Genomic DNA, 22,374 nt, shown 5'->3' on the forward strand with positions numbered 1-22,374 from the left:
CAGGACTGATTTCTCTTAGAATGGACTGGTTGGATCTCCTTGCAGTCCAAGGGACTTTCAAGAGTCTTTGCCAACACCACAGTTCAAAAGCATCAATTCTTCGGTGCTCAGCTTTCTTCACAGTCCAACTCTCACATCCATACACGGCCACTGGAAAAACCAATACCCTGACTAGATGGACCTTTGTTGGCAAAGTAATGTCTTTGCTTTTCAATATGCTGTCTAGGTTGGTCATAACTTTCCTTCCAAGGAGTAAGTGTCTTTTAATTTCATGGCTGCAGTCACCATCTGCAGTGATTTTGGAGCCCCCAAAAAATAAAGTCTGACACTGTTTCCACTGTTTCCCCATCTATTTCCCATGAAGTGATGACCTTGGCATGCTACAAATATAGACTTAAGTTAATAACTTTTAAAAATTGAGTCATTAAGTATATACAAACAATTTCTTATTGAAAGTCACAAAACAATTACAATCAAGAAAGTAATTAAAATCTAATATAGCATTTTTCTAATAGACTATGGAAGAATGTCACCTTGGCAACATTGCATTGCAACATGAAAAATCTGATCCTTAAAGGCTGCAAATAAACTGATGACATGTACTGAATAGCACGGAAAATATATCCCTTTTATAATCTTCAGGCTAATAAGTTTGTTTCCAGTTATGTTTTGACAATGGCAATTTATTACACAAAGATACATCCTAATTGTAATGGTCTTTGCATTTTAATTATACAGGAAACTTCAAGGATTAAATCTAGCACTTTTTATTGCTGTCGAGGTTATTTAAAAAAGAGAAGTTTAATGATCATGGAATCAGCACTATTTATTTCCTTTACAGTTAACTTGTCTTCTTAAAAAATCTGTTTTAATAATGTTCTTATACTCACTGTGTCATTGCTCACTATTTTATTGAATGCCCATTAGTCTTTGTCTCAATAGGTTACAACTTTTATATTTGACAATTTTTATTATACCTATCATAGGTATTTCTGTAAATTTATTACAAAATGAAGCATTTTAATGATGTAATTAAGTGTACTCCCGTATTCCTTAGCCAATAAAATAAAAGTAGTAGTCAATAATATATTTAATACTTTAGCATTAAATTCTATTTATCTGTTCAAATGCAATTTTAATATTTGAGCAAATGTTAATCTAAATAATAATTTAGCTGCTGTGGCAATAATTTATCTATTTTATATTAGTGCCTCCATAGGTATGTTTCCTATAGGTACCTGAGCACTGGAAAATATATTTTAAAAGTCCAGGTAAGTTCAATATAACCTAAACAAAACCATTATGTTTATTTTACTTGGGGAATTATGTCACCAAACTCCCCTGTCTTTCCAATCAAATTTTTAGAGCTGAAATCTGCTTCTCTCTCTCTCAATTCTCATATTTTATTATTGCCTAAATTCTCTTCCATTAGTTTTAATGATATAATACTAAATCTATGTTTTTATTATCATCTTTCTCCATTCAAATTTTTAGTTTATTGCAGTAGCTCACTGCCATGATTTCAGTCTGTTTCAAATACTATTCTCATGTTTGCAAATTCAGATTCTTGGGCTATAGTGCTGTTCGTAACAACCAACCCTTAGCATTCTACAAATACTTTTCACTGTCTAACTCAAGTTGGGTATTGTGTATTTTAATTCCATCTCAGTTTTACAGCCTTAATTCACTCACTTCTTTAATTTGTGGTGTAGCTAAATGTGGCTCATCTCACTTTCTCAAATATATGCTAAATTTTTCTTTTAAAATATATCATTTTTCTGCATGTACCTTGTCTTTTTTTTAATTCATTTCAAATTCCTCTTTCATGAAGATTTCACTTTCTCCCTATCTCAAGTGGCACACTGTAACCCTACAGATACTTAAACTTTGCTTGTAGCCCTTAGATTATATTTTATCTACATCTAGAGTCATTTATCCATCAGTTCCTAGCCTTCATTAAACTGTAAATTCCAAAAATGCACATCTGCATTTCCCACCATGCCAAGCAGAATACTCTCCATAAAGATGTTCAGAAATATTTACAGCAAAGAGCATATAAAAATCAGAAAACATAGGTAAACCAATTTTTCAGTTTCAGTTCAGTCGCTCAGTCGTGTCCGACTCTTTGCGACCCCATGAATCGCAGCACGCCAGGCCTCCCTGTCCATCACCAGCTCCCGGAGTTCACTCAGACTCACGTCCATCGAGTCGGTGATGCCATCCAGTCAACTTCAGAACTACTGAGTATAAACACGCTGACAAGAATTCAGCCGTTCTGGACTAAACTGTCCTCATGAGATAAATAGATGAACCATGCTTTCAGGGGCTCCAAACAGTTTTTGAAGCTGGGACCACATTTTGGTATCAATTATTTGCCCTCCTCCCCCTGATTTGGTAGTTGCTGTTGGTTTGGTTTTGTTTATTTTTAATCATTATTGATGGAGAAAACTCACAGGTTCTTATAGGAATTTGCATCTTCCTTGCAAATACCCACCAGCACTCTCAAAACCTTACCCAGAACACTTCAGCCCTCCAGTTAGAAAGGCTGGAATACCTATTTATTGGCCTTTTCATATAAACAGACATTCTAAGACAGTTCCTGTCTTATAATATGTACCCCATAAATGTGAGTCTTATTATCACTCACCTGTCTACTTATTATTATTCAAGATCCCTCATTTGAGTTTAATCATTTTTTCCACCTCTCCTTCAAAACATCATTCAATCCATTCTTGTCACTTCTCTCCTACACACCCCAACTCTTGGCATAAGCATCTCCAGCCAGCTGCTCCACCTTCTGCCTCCTTCACTACTGTGTGCTATTGGTTCTTTCTCACTGTCCATTTCTTGCATTTTCGTCACTCATAATCACATTCTTATGGCATTCTCTGCTTATTTTTTCTCTACTCATCATGCTCCCAGCAACCTTTTGCTGCTTTCTATTTCTTAGTTGCTTCATTTTCTCTAATACGTTGACACAGCTGCCCCCCATATTTACAGGTGAAACTCAATTTGTGAAATATATATATTTTTGAAAATCCATGGTAGAAACATAAATACGATCCTGCTGTTCATGTGTAAAGATAACCATATTTAAAAATTGCACACTATAAAGCAAATCACCATGGCTTATCTTTGTATTAATACACACACCCAAATACCTTCTCTTTCTTTTACAATCTCTTATTTTATTCTTTATTTTTATTTTACAACCTCTTATTATACATGTGGGATTGGCCACAATGTACCTAAGACTCCTTATTCCCAGTCTTATAGAAATGTTATGCTAACAAACAAGGTAAAAAAAAAAATAATTCACTTTTGCTCTTCCTTCTGCTAATCCTTCTTCTTGGTTACAGACTCACCAATCTCTATTCTCCCAAACTGCTTTATCCTTTGCATCACACCTATTACAGCTGGAGGGTTTCCCAGTTCAGTTCTGCATCTAACATCCAGTTCTTTTTCTTCTAGATTTAGTGATTTTCCTTTTCCTCATGCCAAACAAGTAGTTTCAAGTCCGCTTACTTGCAAACACAAAAGACCTTTATCCTGATGCTGAACAGGACCCATAATCTGTTTTTGTAGGTATATAATATGTCACTTAAAATAAATACCAAGTAAAATCATATCAATTTGAATACTTACACTCAGCATATTTCTGAAGCTGGGAAAATTCTGAAGGGCTGAGGTGGGCCCACTTTTCCTGGTTTGTCATGGTGGTGGTCAGGAGATCTCTTACATACCAGGTGAGGAATTCTTTATTCAGATTTTGGCAGAATGTAGGCTTCAAAGTTTCCACATGGCATGTTTCATTATAAAATATGTCATGCTTTCAAACTACGCAATCTGTCAACATGAGACCACTGTGGGTATGAGTTTGTAGTTTCAATAAGATATTAAATCACTGTAGAAAGAAAAACATAAAGATTGAAAGATTAGCATTATTGAATGAAGAAAAAAACTGACAAGTCTTAGAATGCTAAAGATTTTTAATTCCTAAATAATATATTTCAAAGGTATTCTATTTTGCATGATAATATTTCATTGCTCACTCTTTAATGGCATTTTATATACATTTTCTAATGCCAAATCATAGAAGAAATATGATTAAAAATACAAAGTGTGAAGACAATTTTATAAGGTCTAGTTTCATACAAGTAGTTTTTTTATGTTGTTCAGCTTTATAAACTCCATATACCAAGAGCAAAGAAAGGTACCACTTTTACCAATCTGAACTTATCAGTTTCTTAAATATCTAAATGAATGTTATGTTTAAAACAATTTTTTAAAATACTTTATTTATTTATCTAGCTGCATCGGGTTGTAGTTGCAGCATGCAGGATCTTTTTTTTGTTTGTTTTAGTTGCAGCACGTGGGATCTTACTTCCCCAACCAGGAATCGAACCCAGGCCCCCGAATGCAGGCCCCCTGCATTGGGAACACAGCATTTTAGCCACTGGACCAACAGGAGAGTCCCATAAAACAACATTTTTAAAAGAAGCTAAGTAAGATCTAAGTTACCTAAACAAACAAACTGCTGGTCTGTCAAATTTCTAACAATGGTTTGGAATGGTCATCAGTGGTAGCACAGATGTCTGTGCTTGTGTGTATGTGTGTGTGTGTCTCTGTGTGTGTGTGTGTGTTCAGTCACTCTGCTATGTCTGATCCTTTGTGACCCCATAGACTGTACCCTGCCAGGCTCCTCTGTCCATGGGATTTTCCTGGCAAGAGTACCAGGGTGGGTTGTCATTTCCTCTTCCAGGGGATCGTCCCAACTCAGGGACAGAACCTACATCTCCTGCCCAACAAGCAGATTCTTTACCACTGAGCCACTGAGGAAGCCCCCAGCATATATATTTACAATTATGCATATCAGTATGGGAGGCGCATAAACTGAATGTTTTCCTAGCAGTAAAAGAAAAATTTAATTTTACCATGTGTAAAACTCCCAATAAAATTTACCAAACTAAAGCAATTTCAAATGTCTGACAGACTTTCATAATGATAGTAGATAGAACTACTATGAATCATGCTTAAAAATAAACCCCTAGGTTGTCATGGCCCTGCATTCACTGCAACATCTATAAAAGCAAACAAAATGAAAAACCATCTGGCTTTAACTTTTTATCAGAGACAGTAATCAATCGCTCAGTGACCCACCGGACTGGCACTCTAATCATCGAAACTAAAATATTTAGAAACAATCACTTAGATATTTATGCAATTAAATCAATGGAAGGCTTAAGTACATAGATGTCATTACCTAAAGGCACGGAACCTGTATTTGGCATTAGTGCCTAATCTGTTTTCAGTATCTCTTTACTCTTCTCCACTATCAACCCTACCACCTTACTATCATATTCTGTCATCTTACCCTGAAAAAAACAACAGCAAATCTCTTTGTGTTGGTCTCATATGTTTACGGTTCCAGCAATTCGTTTTACAAGGTGATAGTTTGCTTTTAAATGGAAAAAAAAAAATGAAGATACCGATGCATTAACAGAGAACAAATCGCTAGATTTTTTTTTTTTTCCTCCCAGGGTACGCTCTTATATCACAACCATAACATTGTGGAAGCAACACAAACTAAAAGGAATGAGACTATGTGATAGATAATTTTGCACTTTCCACCCAGTTTCTTTCTGCTGATTTCATCCTTCACATTGATTTCATCCTGACCCTTTGCTTCTCTCCAGTTAAATGCCATTTTGGTGGGACTGTAAAACAAGGTGCCCTGTCGTATCCAGAGGGAGACAGATGATTCAGTAACATTTTGATGATCAGACTCCATCTCATGGGGCTTTAACTGTTGAACAGAGTTGTGCAAGAACAGCATGAAAATAGCTCTGGTCTTAATGCTTATAGCAATAATGAGGATACCTGTCCCTGTTTGACCCTGATGTTCTAGGTATCCTGTCACTTCTAAAGGTATCATTACTTTAATAACAAATAAGCAGGCCAGAATCAGTTTCTGTTACCTACAACTTAAAAACCTAAACTGATGACAATGGCAGTTCATTAATTTATTCCAAAAGATGTTTACCAATCTCTTGTGTGCTTGAAAGCATTCCAGACACCAGAAATGTAACAGAGAAACACATAAAAGATGAAAATACAGCAATTTCAGCAATGTGTTAGTTTTACTAAGAGCTTACAGTATGCAGGACGTTCCCCTGATAGCATTTATGTGTTGGATTATTCATTCAGTTCAGTGACTCAGTCGTGTCCAACTCTTTGCGACCCCATGAACAGCAGCACGCCAGGTCTCCCTGTCCATCACCAACTCCCGGAGTCCACCCAAACCCATGTCCATTGAGTCGGTGATGCCATCCAACCATCTCATCCTCTGTCGTCCCCTTTTCCTCCTGCCCTCAATCTTTCCCAGCATCAGGGTCTTTTCAAATGACTCAGCTCTTCTCATCAGGTGGCCATAGTATTGGAGTTTCAGCTTCAACATCAGTCCTTCCGCTGAACACCCAGGACTGATCTCCTTTAGGATGGACTGGTTGGATCTCCTTGCAGTCCAAGGGACTCTCAAGAGTCTTCTCCAACACCACAGTTCAAAAGCATCAATTCTTCAGCACTCAGCTTTCCTTATATTCTAACTCTCACATCCATACGTGACCACTGGAAAAACCATAGCCTTGACTAGACAGACCTTTGTTGACAAAGTAATGACTCTGCTTTTTAATATACTGTCTAGGTTGGTTATAACTTTTCTTCCAAGGAGCAAGTGTCTTTTAATTTCATGGCTGCAATCACCATCTGCAGTGATTTTAGAGCTCAGAAAAATAAACTCAGCCACTGTTTCCACTGTTTGCCCATCTATTTGCCATGAAGTGATGGGACCAGATGCCATGATATTAGTTTTCTGAATGTTGAGCTTTAAGCCAACTTTTTCACTCTCCTCTTTCACTTTCATGCTCAAACTACTCCACAACTGCACTCATCTCACACGCTAGTAAAGTAATGCTCAAAATTCTTCAAGCAAGGCTTCAGCAATACGTGAACCGTGAACTTCCTGCCTTAGAAAAGGCAGAGGAACCAGAGATCAAATTGCCAACATCTGCTGGATCATGGAAAAAGCAAGAGAGTTCCAGAAAAACATCTATTTTTGTTTTATTGACTATGCCAAAGCCTTTGCCTGTGTGGATCACAATAAACTATGGAAAATTCTGAAAGAGATGGGAATACCCGACCACCTGACCTGCCTCTTGAGAAACCTGTATGCAGGTCAGGAAGCAACAGTTAGAACTGGACATGGAACAACAGACTGGTTCCAAAAAGGAAAAGGAGTGTGTCAAGGCTGTATATTTTAACTTCTATGCAGAGTACATCATGAGAAACGCTGGGCTGGAAGAAGCACAAGCTGGAATCAAGATTGCCAGGGGAAATATCAATAACCTCAGATATGAAGATGACACCACCCTTATGGCAGAAAGTTGGATTATTCAATCTTTACCAAACAACTCTGTGAGGCACTAAGTCTCCCATTTTGACAAATGAAGAAACTGACCCGCCTGTTATCAATCTGACAGGAAATCTGCTAGTAACCCACACAATACCCATTCTTTCTTATTTTCTTCATAACAAGAAACCTAATTTTATTAAATGAAAATATATCCACCTAAACAGATTCCTTGGGTTCTTTGCATGAAGAAGTGGTCAGTGAGATGTGGCAGATGTTGGGCGAGATATACAGGAAGGTTCTATTTGAGGGAAGAGCTGGAACGTGCTCTTTTAATCTCTTCTCTCTGCCTCCAAACTTCCTACCTGTAATGTTGACACATTGGCTATAAATTCAGCAGTTTCTCATACTAGTGAGATAACTTCTAGAATGGAAGCCATAAACTAAGAATGGAAGTCTCATAAAGTAGACCAAGCTTGCCAAACCACTGATTACAGAAAATATTGGCTCACCAGCTACTTATGTAAATAAAGTTTCACTGGAATGCAGACAAGCCTATTAGAGAAACCAGTAAGAGGCCAATTTTTTACAGAATTTCAATGCTAAATAAAGAGGTTGGGGCACTATTCGGAAGGAAACAAGGAACAAAAAGAAATACAGGAAAGGTGAGAATCCTGATCACATTGGGAAAATGTCATTTTGGAAAAATGTCGATGTCTTCATTTAGTTTCTCATTCACTTGGATTGTGATAGCTTCTTAACCTGCTCCCCGGGTCTCTCTCCTTTCCTTAACATGGCCTGTCCATGGGTATTCATGAGCTGACATGATTCCAGAGGTCTGTCTGATAAATTACCAACAAGCTAATTAAAATTACAATAGTAATTTATTAAATACAGGTTTCCACCTGGATACCTGCTCTGAAATTTACTAAAATCCCTCAGTTAATTTGGTATAAGAAACTCAAATTTAAAATGATGCATTAACATATATATGGAATTTAGAAAGATGGTAACAATAACCCTGTATACAAGACAGAAAAAGAGACACTGATGTATAGAACAGTCTTTTGGACTCTGTGGGAGAGGGAGAGGGTGGGATGATTTGGAGAATGGCATTGAAACATGTATAATATCATGTATGAAACTAGTCGCCAGTCCAGGTTCGATGCACGATACTGGATGCTTGGGGCTGGTGCACTGGGACAACCCAGAGGGATGGTATGGGGAGGGAGGAGGGAGGAGGGTTCAGGATGGGGAACACATGTATACCTGTGGCGGATTCATTTTGATATATGGCCAAACCAATACAATATTGTAAAGTTAAAAAATAAAATTAAATTAAATTTAAAAATAAATAAAGTCTGTGGATTGGACTTGAAAAAAAAATAAAATAAAATGATGCATTAAGACTGTCATACAGAATGAAATAAGTCAGAAAGAGAAATACAAATATCGTATATTAACACATATATGTGGAATCTAGAAAAATGCTACAGATGATCTATGTGCAAAGCAGAAATAGATACACAGGTGTAGAAGATAAATGTATGGACACCAAGGGGGGAAGTGGGGTCGTGGGATGAATTGGGAGATTGGGATTGACATATATATACACATTATTGATACTATGCATAAAATAAATCACCTACATATAAAATAGATCACTAATGAGAACCTACTGTACAGATCAGGGAACTCTGTTTAATGCATGTGGTGACCTAAATAGGAAGGGACTCCAAAAATGGGGAACATATGTATACACATAGCTGATTCACTTTGCTATAACAGCAGAAAGTACTAACACAAACTGTAGAGCAACTATACTCCAATAAATATTTATTTTTAAAAAAGACTGATTAACGAACATTCTTCAAATCTTTACACAAATTATGTTTTTTCAATAAAGTCTTACCTGGTCATTCAATTTACACTTGAACATTCATACACACCATCCCTCCACTACACTTTTGTTAGGAATATAATATCTTATTATCAAATGTTCATATCAAATTTATTATCAAAAAGAGACACGTCCGACTCTTTGCAAACCCATGGACTGCACAGTCCATGGAATTCTCCAGGCCAGAATACTGGAGTGGATAGCTGTTCCCTTCTCTAGGGGGATCTTCCCTACACAGAGATCAAACCCAGGTCTCCCACATTGCAGGCGATTCTTTACCAGCTTAGCCACCAGGGAAGCCGAAGAATAGTGGAGTGAGTAGCGTATTCTCCAGGGGATCTTCCCAACCCAGAAATCAAACCAGGGTCTCCTGTATATCAGGTGGATTCTTTACCAGCTAAGCTACGAATTAAATAACTAAAAATACTTATTCAACTAGCCTTTCATCTGAACCATATTTATTCGATTTTGAGTCACCATCTTCTCCTGTGCTCTAAGATAGAAGTTCCATGAAGACATGGATTTTTATCTGTTCACTGCTGGTTCACAGGGCTTAGAAGGGTGCTTGGGATATGTAAATATTTATAGAATGAACTCACTTAAATGCTTTTTCCATAATGAAAAACAAGGATAGGGCAGTTAAAAGGAGACCCTGAAGTTGATAAAGACAAAATGGCTCATAAAGAAGGAGTCAGGAACAGAAGTCACCAAAGGTTTCACTTTCCCTAAAGCCACTTCCCCTCCCTTCAACTGACTGGATGTAAACAAAATAAGTTGTGCTTAGAGATACAAAGCTTTTACAATTAAAAAAAAAAAAAAAAAAAAAGCTTTACTTCACATAGCTTCTATGTTTGGTTTTTAAATATAACTGACTTTGTATAAATCAGCATTTCCAAGGGATGCCATAATCGAGCTGTCAGTTAAGCAATATATAATAAAAACACTTACACATGAACACCAGGACAATATATAAATTACATCTACATATTTAACAAAAATACTACATAGCTTTTCTTTAGCATTATCTTGTCACTTTAGGTCTGTACTTTTTATATCAAGGACAGGATTTCTAAATTGATCTAATCCATTTGGATATCAGCAAGAGGTATTTAGAGGGTTATGACATCCCTGAAGGACTCAAAGTAAGTTCTCTGGTTCTTTGATCTGGTTAATTCCAACACCAGTATGCTCTGAATAGAATTTCTCCTTCTGACTCTTCTCGTAAAGGAAGCCTTTTGATTTTCACAATTATGGTTATTTCCAACTCTCACCATATGACATGCAGCCAAATAAGAAAAAAAGTAAGGGTGGGGTAAAAATGAAGATGGTTTTCCTAATCAAATGTTTTAAACTAGATGAACTAACATATCATATTTCCTAAGCAAATATTTTAAACTAGCTGGAATAATGTATCCTAAGTCTGTAAAGAAAAATGTTGCATGTGTAATATTAAATCAAGAGGCATAGCTATGCCTCAGAAGGAGATGGGGATGATGGCAACATCTCCTTATAGTCTCTGCCTCTTTATAAATGTATACAAAGAAAATAACAGTATTCAGCTGAGATTTCTTATGATGCTTTCAACAGACTTCCTGTTTTCCTGCATGGGGTTTTCTCTGGGCACATAAAATGAAAGTCAGGAAGAATCCACTCTGCTGGCTGTTGGAGTGCATTCTCAACTAGTCAATGGACAGGCCACTTTGCTTAGTTGGTGGCAGGAAATGCTTACAGTGGAGGAGCTGGAGAAGGCTCTTTGGCCTGTTGTACCTGAATTAAAACATTTCTCCAGAACTAGGAAAAGAAATCAATCTCTTCAAGAAAATGTCTAGATAAGGGGCTTCCCTGGTGGCTCAGGGGTAAAGAATCCACTGAGCCATGAAGATTCAATTCCTGTGTCAGGAAGATCTCCTGGAGAAGGAAATGGCAACCCACCCCAGTATTCTTGCCTGGAAAATCCTATGGACAGAGGAACATAGCTGGCTACAGTCCATGGAATCACAAAAAGAATCAGACACAACTTAGTGACTAAACAACAATAACAACGTCTAGATAAATGGATCTGATTGGCTGGATGTATGTTACTCACATTAAATGTACATTTCTAAATAATTATTCAAAGTCAGTGTGTAATGAGTCCAATCACTGAATAATGTTAATACATGCTAAAGCACACTGAAGACTCCATGTACATGAATTCTGATGACTGAAAATATTTACTGGGATTCAAGGGTCATAAATCCCCAGAAATAAGGTAACCAATGGAAAAATCATAGGAGTGAAAAAGGAGAGCCAAAATATCAATCACAGAATTTCTGAAATAAAAATAGGATGAAATTAAATGGAACACTAAAGTTATCACTTGGTTTATAATTACTTGTTCATTTTTCTATGAAAAGAAGTGTAAATTGAGACCCAGTAACATGATAGACACTGAGCCAAATGCTGGTGATGCAGTTATAAGACAGTTCCTTTGATTTTGTTTGGTTGAAAGATCCACATTCAACAAAACCAACTACTCAAATAAATAATTATAAGCTGCAGTGTGTATGCTCAGCCACTGAGTATGTCTGACTCTTCACCAACCCATTGACTGTGGTCTGCCAGGCTCCTCTGTCCATGGGATTTCCCAGGCAAGAATACTGGAGTGGATTGCCATTTCCTCCTCTAGGGGATCTTCCCAACCCAGACATCAAACCCACATCTCCTGCGTCTCCTGCACTGGCAGGAGGATTCTTTACCACTACCCTAAACTGTGAGTAAGTTATATGAAATACAGGTAATGGAACGCTATGAAAGAGCCCTGATTTAGATAAAGAGTTCCAAAGTGGAATACATGTAGAAGTTTTATTTACATTATGATTTACATTAAATCATAAAAGTTGAGTAATAGTTATAAACTTGAGTGAGAAGAAAAACATTTTGAGCTGAACCTGGAAGTGAAGACACAAACACAAAACAAAAGAATATAAATATTAGAAGACCTCCAGAGAAGGTAAGTGTGACTGGAGCCTGGTGAGGAAGAGGGGAAGGGACACGTGATTAGCTCACAGAAACAGGTAAAAGCCACACATGAACTTTCTTAGAGGCCGTGTTGAGGATTTAGCTCAAGTAAAATATGAAGCCACTGACATCTTTTGAGAAGGAGACAAACATATTCCCCATATATCTTAAAAAGTTTTTTTTTCTTCAATGGATTGGAAGATAATACGAATGGAAGTGGGAAGGCCAAAACAGAAGGCTATTCCAGTAACTGGATGAGAGCTGATAGTCGCTTTAAGTAGGAAAGTCATAGTAGAGATGACAGTAAAAAGCCAAATTCAAGATACATTTCTGGAGTCATATCTGATAATGAACAGGATACATTGTGTGCATGATGAGGGGGTCAGGAAGGACTCCTGTAGTTTTGGCTTGAGCACAGTGTACAGAGGGCTTCCCTGGTGACTCAGTGGTAAAGAACTGACCAAGCACTGCAGGAGACAAGGGTTCAACCCCTGGATCAGGAAGATGACGTGGAGAAGGAAATAGCAACCCATTCCAGGTATTCTTGCCTGAGAAATCCCTTGGACAGAGGAGCCTGGCAGGCTACAGTCTATAGGGTCACAAGAGTCACACATGAGTTAGCAACTAAACAACAGCAACAGAGGGTACATAAGGGTGGAGTTGAAAGTTTCTAAACACTAGAGCAGTATCAAGTATAAGAAGAAGAGAAAAATCAGTATATTTGTTTCGTGATGTGGTAAATTTGTGAAGAGAACTGGAGGTTTAAAGGATTAGTAGGTAGTGAGATAAGCCTAGAATTAATAAAAGAAATACAGAGGCATGATATTGTGAATTTTCTGATACAGACAATATGTGAAGATACAGAAGAACAGTTCCCCTGATATGGCAACCACACAGCTGTGCTACTAAGCTCTGCCTTCAAGAAAAAACTTGCATTCAGCTGCAAAGGGTTCAGTTAGCTGACAGTTTTGAGTTCTTTTTCCTTCAGAATACATGTAGCTTTTGAAGCAAGGTCACATTCTTCAGAGGTAGAGGTTGATGATGAAAGATGATCGATGTATGAAGGTCATGCCACCTTTGTCCAATGGGGGAATCCTTTAAAGACCCATATTTGCTCCAAAACTCCCCAGTGGACTCGCTGAGACTGGCCTGTCTGTATTATAATCTGATGCTATTCATAACCAAGGCTGCATCTTCCACCTTCCTTGTTTTCTCAGGTATTTGAGCTGCATTGTTGTCTGAAGGCTCTTTCTGCCTTATCTTCCTTTTCTTCTTTTTTATCTTTCACAGGAATAACTTGCAGATAAGCCTTTGTTTCTGTAGCTCCACCTCAGTCTTTGTTTCCTGGTGAAGGATCCTATGTGTAAGGATCCCAATAGGAAACAGAAAATAATACTATTAAAATGAATAAGTAGGGGTTTAATAAAAGGATTATTTAGGAAGTGTGGACAGAGATTAGAAAAGCCATTAGAGGTTGGTGCTGTATCCTGCTCTAGCAAAAGCTGGGAACTTACTGACCCTAAGCCCAAAGGGACTAGAGATGTTGCAGCTAAGAAACCTCAGAGTATAGAAGATCATCTGATAGGAACCACAGACTTGCATAGTAGGATACTAGAATGTGTCTCCCTTTCAGTGATTTAGCTGGGGAGGAGATGGGCAATAACTTCCCCTACCATGTTATCTTCCAACTCTCCAGTGTCCTCCCTTGCCTCACACTGACCAAACCTAATCATAAGCCATAGCACAAAGACAGCCATTGGTGCAGTCTATATGAAATCGCCCCATGAGTCACCAACCCAAGTGGGAGGAGGATAAGTAGGGAATCTGAAGGGACAAATATGAAATATCAAGCACATCAGCACAAAGTGTGTGGCATGAGGAAGTGGGCCCAGACAAACCTTTAGGGCATTTCCAAATTAGCGATTAAAAGTGGAAAAACACTGGGGGGAAAAAGACTATGGTGTTAAACCGACTACAGAAGGGAAAGAAAAGAATCTTTAAGGACAAGGAAGAAAGGCGCTTTTCAAAAGTTGCTAAGCAGTTAAATAAGAAGAGAACTGAAATATCCAATGGCAATATGCTGGTCTCTGATGACTTCAACAAAGCAATTTCTCTGAAGCTGAGTATGCCAGACTGAAATGGGTTGCACAGTAGAACTGAATTTGGGAAGACCGTGAATATCATCAACTCCTTGAGAACTGTGATTGTAGGGGTGAATGGAGAGTCAAAAGGAGTTATGGAGAGGAGAGAAGAATGTGCAGTGGATTTCATTTGTTTGTAGGACTCCCTGGGAAAAAACTTGTAAATTGAAGAGAATAATTTATAGTAAGAGTGATTCAAACTTCAGGAAAGAAAGCAACTGACTGGAGTTTCAAAGTCCTTTTATAAAGGATTTTAAAAGTCATTAATAGCAAGAGAAGATAAGTTCCATGCATTACATAAGGACCAAAATTAATCTTACCAATGTGCATAGATACAAGTGGTTTTATAGATTTGGTGCTGATAAAATGAAAGACTTCTGATTGACAATTTTGGTTTTCTCAATTTTTATATCTCTATATATCTATTATTACCTGAGAGATTAGTTAGGCAATGATAAGGGAAGAGGAAAGTAACAGTGTATAATTGAAAACAATTATACACCAGTGTGGTAAACTGAGCTCATTAAAGGCATGTAGTATAAACAACAGGCAGAGTTAAAAGCTAATGGGATATTGCTTTTCATTAATTTAAGATTATAACAGCCTGATTTTAATTGGTTAATTCTTAATATATTCTTAACCTACCACTTCTGAATCTGATAGCTCTGTATCCCCATTCAAGTTTGGAGTTGTCTTCCTGAGGTAAAGCAATTCAGTTAATCTATCTGAGCTTTAGTTCCTTTTTCATGAAAAGTAGATAATACCACGCACCTCCCACAGGTATTATTAATGAAATAACATGTGCTTGGTGCATAACAAATAAAAGATTCTCAATAGCGGTTCCTTTTTCCTTGCTTTTGTAAGTAAGGATCTAAGATATATCTATAGTATTTAATTTATACATATATACAGTATGCATATGCGGGAAACAGATTAGAAGTCTAGAAACCTTTTAGAAGATTGTGTGGGTGGCTTAATATAAGACTCATAATTGTGTTATTTTTGAACTCTGCCAACACTTTCAAGGGAAATCTTTGATGATGTAAAACGGAAATAAATCAAGCCTGGAATTAATAGTCTGCATTTTGTAGTCCTGGTTTTTAACTTGACTATTTTATTCTTCTTAAGAAAATTACTTTATGTGAATTTTCTTTTTCTTTTCACATATAGTTTCAAGGAGGATACCTCTTAAGATAGAGAATAGACAGTAAGGGGAAATGATGATCACGCAGTGGGTACAAGCTTTCTCAATGTAAAATATTGAGTATAAATGCCCTTGTAGAACTCTGTATATATAGAACCTTTCCAACAGGTGCTGTCTGTTTCCTCCTTGTGTAATGGTGAGTACATTTGCAACTCTTTTTTAGCCAGCAGATTACAGTGGAAGTGATGCTCTATGATGCTCTAGAAGAAAGCCTGAGGTAGTCATGTGAAGGGACCACCTGGAGATACCATGTGTAGGCGTACCAGTCAACAGTCTAGGGAAGTCTCGGGCAATATCCAGGATCACTCTCAAGTATGTGAGTGAAGACGCCTTCGGATGATCCCACCCCAAGTTATCAAGCAGTCCCCTTCTCCAAGCTGGCAGTTTCCCCAGAAGAGGCACCACAGACAGTAGAAAAAAAAAAAAAAAAGTGAACCCATGAAGCCCATTCTAAAAGCATGACCCACTGAGTTCATGAGTGCAATAAATGGTTGTTTTAAAGCATAGACTATTTTGTGGTTTGTTATGGGACAGTGAAAAGAACAAGTGACTTGGAGCAATATTTGACACATACAAAAAATACAAAAAATATCATTTTACTATGGTGATGGTGATTACATTTTCATAGATGTTCAAATATGCAAAATGTATGTGAGTATATGAGTGTTTAACTGTTAATTTACTATTCTTACATTATACAGTCAAGTTCATATGGCCAAGTATTTTCTATCCCTCTGAAGGGAGGAATAGAGCCTTTGGGAGTGGAGTATAAATATTTAATGTGGGTATTCTTCTAACTTTGGACTTTACAGTGATGGATTGCTCAAAGACTGAGAATCTTGGAACAAAAAATCAAAACCTAGCAGGATATATTACTCAAAGGCAAAGATCATGAACTCAGAAAAAGAAAAGCTACATTTCATATGCCAGTTTTTTGTTTGTGTTATATTTTGACAGGAAACGAGGCTTGTTTGTCTTCTATAAAGATTTTCCAAGTATAAATTTAAGCCCAAATAAAGAGGAGAAAATGAAAAGGAAAAAGGATAACCCTTTCCTTCCACCTCCAGGATGGAACACGGATTAAGGAAGAATGCCATTAAATGGCTTTTTCAATCTATTTGACCTGGGACTTCTTCAACAGAAACAGTAGCTAGAGTGCTGACTATGGTAAACTGATAAATGTTTCTTTACTGTTTTCCACATCTAGCTTAAGAAAGCAGAAATTCACTAAAAATAATTCTTCAAATATTAACTCCTTTCTTGAAGAGCCTCCAATATAATACATTCAGATTTTGTATTGAATTAAGAATGCAGGTGCTTATAATCTTCATCTATTAATTAAAAAAATAATAAATTCAGTCTCAGGCACTTCCTGTAAATTGATGATTGCTGGAAGAAGTAGTATCTTTCAAACCTTTAATCCCTTGAAAATAATCAACTCTAAAGATGTTATTCAACTTCAAGTTACAAGACACAACTGCCTAAGGAAAATCATTATTGAAGTACACCAGGGACCTTTTTCCCAAATGAAATTTGATGGTTGCTCTGAGGAACAAGTAATGCTTGCAGTAAATCCACAGTATAAAAACACAGAGCTGTATTCAATTTACAGACACACAGGTAGATATCAGTAATAGAATATTAAACATCTTTTACCAACCAGTCCATTTTAAAGGAGGTCAGTCCTGGGTGTTCTTTGCAAGGATTGATGCTAAAACTGAAACTCCAATACTTTGGCCACCTCATGCGAAGAGTTGACTCATTGGAAAAGACCCTGATGCTGGGAAAGACTGAAGGCAGGAGGAGAAGGGGACAACAGAGGATGACATGGTTGGATGGCATCACCGACTTGATGGACATGAGTTTGAGTGAACTCTGGGAGTTGGTGATGGACAGGGAGGCCTGTCGTGCTGCGATTCATGGGGTCGCAAAGAGTCGGACATGACTGAGCGACTGAACTGAACTGAACTGAAAATTACCAAGGGTTCAAGATTAGTGACTTTTTTTTTTTTTTACCATAAACTACAGAAACTTTTAGAAGTGAGCTTGGACATTTTTTGAATGTAACTATTTTCCCTAAAATGTATGTAAAAAAATGGTGGTTAGTTTAAATTTCACATGACATTCTATAAGCAAAACATACATTGTCTCCATCCCTCTAGTCACTGCATTACAAAATATCTATATGACATCTTCCCTCATTCATTTGACCTCAGCCCTCTTTATTCCATTATCAGCACTGCAATCAAGGTACGCTTTCTAAGAACCCATCAGCATTTGTAGCTCTGACCTCTGATCTGACCTCTGACATCCTTTAATGGTTCTTTATTACCTACAGAATAATGTCCAATTTGTATCATTAAGCATATAGAAGTCAACCATAAACTCTAAAACTGACTAAGAGAACACAATTTTAGCATAGTAACCTCAAAGCCATATTTTCCCTAAAACTGTTACTTGGAAAAATATTTAACTTCTTTATAACCTATCTTGGGCAAAATTATAATATAAATAATCTCAGGGGGTATTAAATATGTTGTGGAAGGCACCATATTTACTACACTGAATAACTGAATGGAAAGAAGGACTTTTTTTTTCTTTTTTTTACAAGTTAAGGTTTTACTCTTAGCCTGCAGAAGTTTGTCCTCAGAATTACAAAAGAACAAATCAACTAATGAAATCAGGCATATGTTAATTGTTCTGAAGGGGGGAAAAAAAAAGTGAACATTTCTATAGCCAAAGAAACATATACAAAAAAATTGTTCTAATTCTGGAATTATTCTAAAATTCTGGAGTAATTCTTCAGGAGAAGCATGCTGTAGGGTAATGCATTCCAGACAGCCTGTAGGATGTCCTTCAGAAACCAGAAACACTGACAAACTGAACCATATGACAAAGGTTGTAATGTACAATAGGTTTCTTTAAAAAGGTACTGAAATTCAATTACTCTTTCTGAGAAGAATTCAAGGTGTGAAATGAGGTTGTAATATTTTAAATCAGGTCTATCTCAAAAAAGATTGAGGAACAGCAGCAGCTGTTTGGAGATCAGCAGAGAAATAGCACACCTCAGCCTCTCCTGGTTAGAATGGCCTAAATTTAGCAGCACTTGTAAATTCAAGAAGAGCCTAAATCACCCATGAGAACTCTTTCCAACTAACAGATTCTATCTTCAAAGTTCTTTTAGAGACAAGATGTATATCCCTTCCACTTAAGGCATATACTTTTAATCTTGAGATGTTTGTTACAATTGTTTCTACGACATACTGGACAAGGATGAAGGACTGAACATTTGATTCTATAAATGTGTATCTCCATTAATCAACAGACATAGCTGACTCTCATATACTCACACAAGCACACACACAAAACACATGTACCCATTTTGTCAGAGACAGAGCGTGTTGCTTTCCTGAGTTAAAAGTGATTAAACTCTTTTAGTCTCAGATATTTAGCAAAAGCATTTTTGATACATGTTTGTGGAAAGATCAGATTCTTTCTATACTCAATTCATTGTTCTCATTTTAATTTCTAAATATTAACACTCTATTCTGATTGCAAATGACTTTTGATAAAACTCTATTCTTTTGAAGAATAGCTCATGTGTACTTTAAAAGATATTTGTTTACCCTGAGAATAGGGCAAAAGTAATAAAAACAAAATATAATGTAAAACATGCAAAAGACAATATATAAAAATATCATTTTATATTTATACTATGGCATTTAGTGTCAATTTAGATGATGCAATAAATACTAGTAATTAAATTTTTCCTAAACCTATAGTACAACTGAATTTCTGGATTTCCATCCATTTTAATGATAGAAATAATACCATAGTCAAATATGAAATCTTATAATATTCAAGATACTTTTTATAATGGAACTTATAACTGAACAACTTTCAAGGAATAAACTTTGCCTTATTAGCCTCCTGAGGCTTATTTCTAAGAACAGAAAAATTCCAGATTAAATTGTAAAAACTGTCTGCTTGGAATATAGCACATAGATCCCCAGGTGTCCTTTGAAAAAAGTTTCTCATTGAAATACAAATATAAAAGTTCTTAGTTACAACTGATATTTTTCCAACTGGTAAGCATACATTTTTTTCATGCATACAAACTCACTTACATCTTCTAAAGTTCAGATGTTAACACCACTATTTATCATTTCTGCTGCTGCTGCTGCTAAGTCGCTTCAGTCGTGCCCGATTCTGTGCGACCCCATAGACGGCAGCCTACCAGGCTCCCCTGTCCCTAGGATTCTCCAGGCAAGAACACTGGAGTGGGTTGCCATTTCCTTCTCCAATGCATGAAAGTGAAAAGTGAAAGTGAAGTCGCTCAGTCGTGTCTGACTCCTAGCGACCCCATGGACTGCAGCCCACCAGGCTCCTTCGTGCATGGCATTTTCCAGGCAGGAGTACTGGAGTGGGGTGCCATTGCCTTCTCCAATTTATCATTTCTAGCTTCTTTTTTTCTTTTACTGTGTCTTTAACATATAGATAGATAGGTAGATAGATGTGTGTAGGTATAAAGTAAACACTATATAGTATCATTTTATATGTTTTGTCACTTTATATACTTTGTATAATACTTTCTATAACTTGTATTTTTCACTAAATTCTTCTATAAATAAATATCTACATACATTCATTCATACATATATTTTATACATATATATATGTGAATGTATAGCTCTGATTCATTCATTTTTACTGCTCTGTGGAGCAAAAGTATTCATTGTATTAATACATTGTATCAAAAAAGAATAAAATAACTTGGAATAAATCTACCTAAGGAGGGAAAAGACCAGTACTCTGAAAACTATGAAAGAAATTGAAGCAAACTCAAACAGATAGAAAGATATACAATGTTCTTGGATTAAAGAATTAATACTTAAAATGACCAAATTACCCAAGACAATCTATAGATTCAATGCAATCCCAAATTACCAATGGTATTTTTCATAGAACTAGAAAAAAAAATGTTTAAATGTATGTGGAAACACAAAAGACACTAACTAGCTAAAGCATTCTTGAGAAAGAATTACAGACCTAAGGGAATTAGGGTTTCTGACTTCAGCCTATACTACAAACCCAGTCACCAAAAGAGTATGGTAGTAGCACAAAAACAGACATATAGATCAACATAACAGGATAGAAAGCCCTGAAAAAAGTCCCACACACTTATGGTAAATTAACCTATGACAAAGGAAGTAAGAAAACACAGCCGAGAAAAGAAAGTCTTTCAACAAGTGGTCCTGGGAAAACTGGACAGCTACACATAAAAGAGGGCTTCACTAGTGGCTCAGCAGTAAAGAATCTGCTTGCCAATGCAGGAGATGTGAGTTTAACCCCTGGGTCAGGAAGATCCCCTGGAGAAGAAAATGGCATCCCCTCCAGTATTCTTGCCTGGGAAATCCCGTGGACAGAGAAGCCTGATGGGTTACAGTCCATGGGGTCACAAAAGAGTTAGACACGACTTAGTCACTAAACAACACCATGCAAAAGAATGAAATGAGAACACTCTCTAACACCATACACAAAAAATAAAGGCAAAATTAAAGACCAAACTATATGGCTGGATACTCAGAGGAAAATATAGGCAGAACACTCTTTGACATAAATTGCAACAATATCTTTTTGAATGTGAATCCTAGAATAATGGAAATAAAAATAAACAAATGGGACCTAATCAAACTTACAAACTTTTGCACAGCAAAGGAAATGATAAAACAAAAAGACAACATACTGATTGCAAACTACACAATTAACAAGAGTATTGTTCAGTTATATGTAGATACATATTACACAAACAGTTCATATAGCTCAATATCAAAACAACAACTCAGTAAAAAAATAGGCAGAAGATCTAAGTAAGACTTTTCTCCAAAGAAGACATACAGATGGCTAACAGGTACATGAAAAGATGCTCAATATCTCTAATTAGTAGAGAAACATAAGTCAAAACTACAATGAGGTATTTGTCTCACTCTGGTCAATACCAATCATCAAAAAATCTACAAATAATAAGTGCTGGACAGAGTGTGCAGAAAAAGGAACTGTCCTTTACTGTTGAGGGACTGTAAATTGGTACAGCCACTGTGGAGAACAGTATGGAGGCTCCTTGCACAACTAAAATGGAGTTATCCGCAATTCCACTCCTGGGCATATATCTAGATAACATTATAACTCAAAACCATATATTAACCCCAATGTTAATACAGCAATATTAACAATAGCCAAGACATGTAAGCAACCTAAGTGTCCAGTGACAGATGAATGGATAAAGAAGATGTGGTATATACACACAATGGAAAGTTATTCTGTCATAAATATGAACAAAATATGCCATTTGCAGCAACATGGATGCACCTACAGATTATGATACTAAGTGAAGTAAGTCAGACAAAGAAATACCATATAATACTGCTTTTATGTGGAATCTAAAAAAAAAAAATACAATGAACTTATTTACAAGACAGAAATAGACTCATAAACATTAAAAAACAAATGTATGGTTACCAAAGGAGAAAGGGGGATAGGGAGAGATAAAGTACGAGGGATGAGCATATACCAACTACTACATACACAATAGATAACCAACAAGGACACACTGTATGGCACAGTGAAAAAGTGGAAAAAAATCTAAAAAAGAATACATGTGCAGAACAGTCTCTCCACATATAACTGACTCCCTGTGGTACAACTGAAACTAACACATCAT

At 36.6% G+C, this 22,374-nt stretch overlaps 1 protein-coding gene across 7 annotated transcripts in view; it reads right to left on the reverse strand.

Moving 5' to 3' along the window:
• DGKB (diacylglycerol kinase beta) overlaps positions 1-22,374 on the reverse strand; it is an 869,212-nt gene that overhangs the window by 788,431 nt on the left and 58,407 nt on the right. For all 7 annotated transcript variants that reach the window (XM_061413599.1, XM_061413603.1, XM_061413600.1 and 4 more), the window contains exon 2: positions 3,646-3,904. In XM_061413599.1, coding sequence (XP_061269583.1) covers positions 3,646-3,715 — 70 coding nt within the window. In that variant the 5' untranslated portion in view covers positions 3,716-3,904. The remainder of the gene's footprint in view (positions 1-3,645; positions 3,905-22,374) is intronic.

The sequence above is a fragment of the Bos javanicus genome, chromosome 4 (assembly GCF_032452875.1).
Source record: "Bos javanicus breed banteng chromosome 4, ARS-OSU_banteng_1.0, whole genome shotgun sequence".
NCBI lineage: Eukaryota > Metazoa > Chordata > Mammalia > Artiodactyla > Bovidae > Bos > Bos javanicus.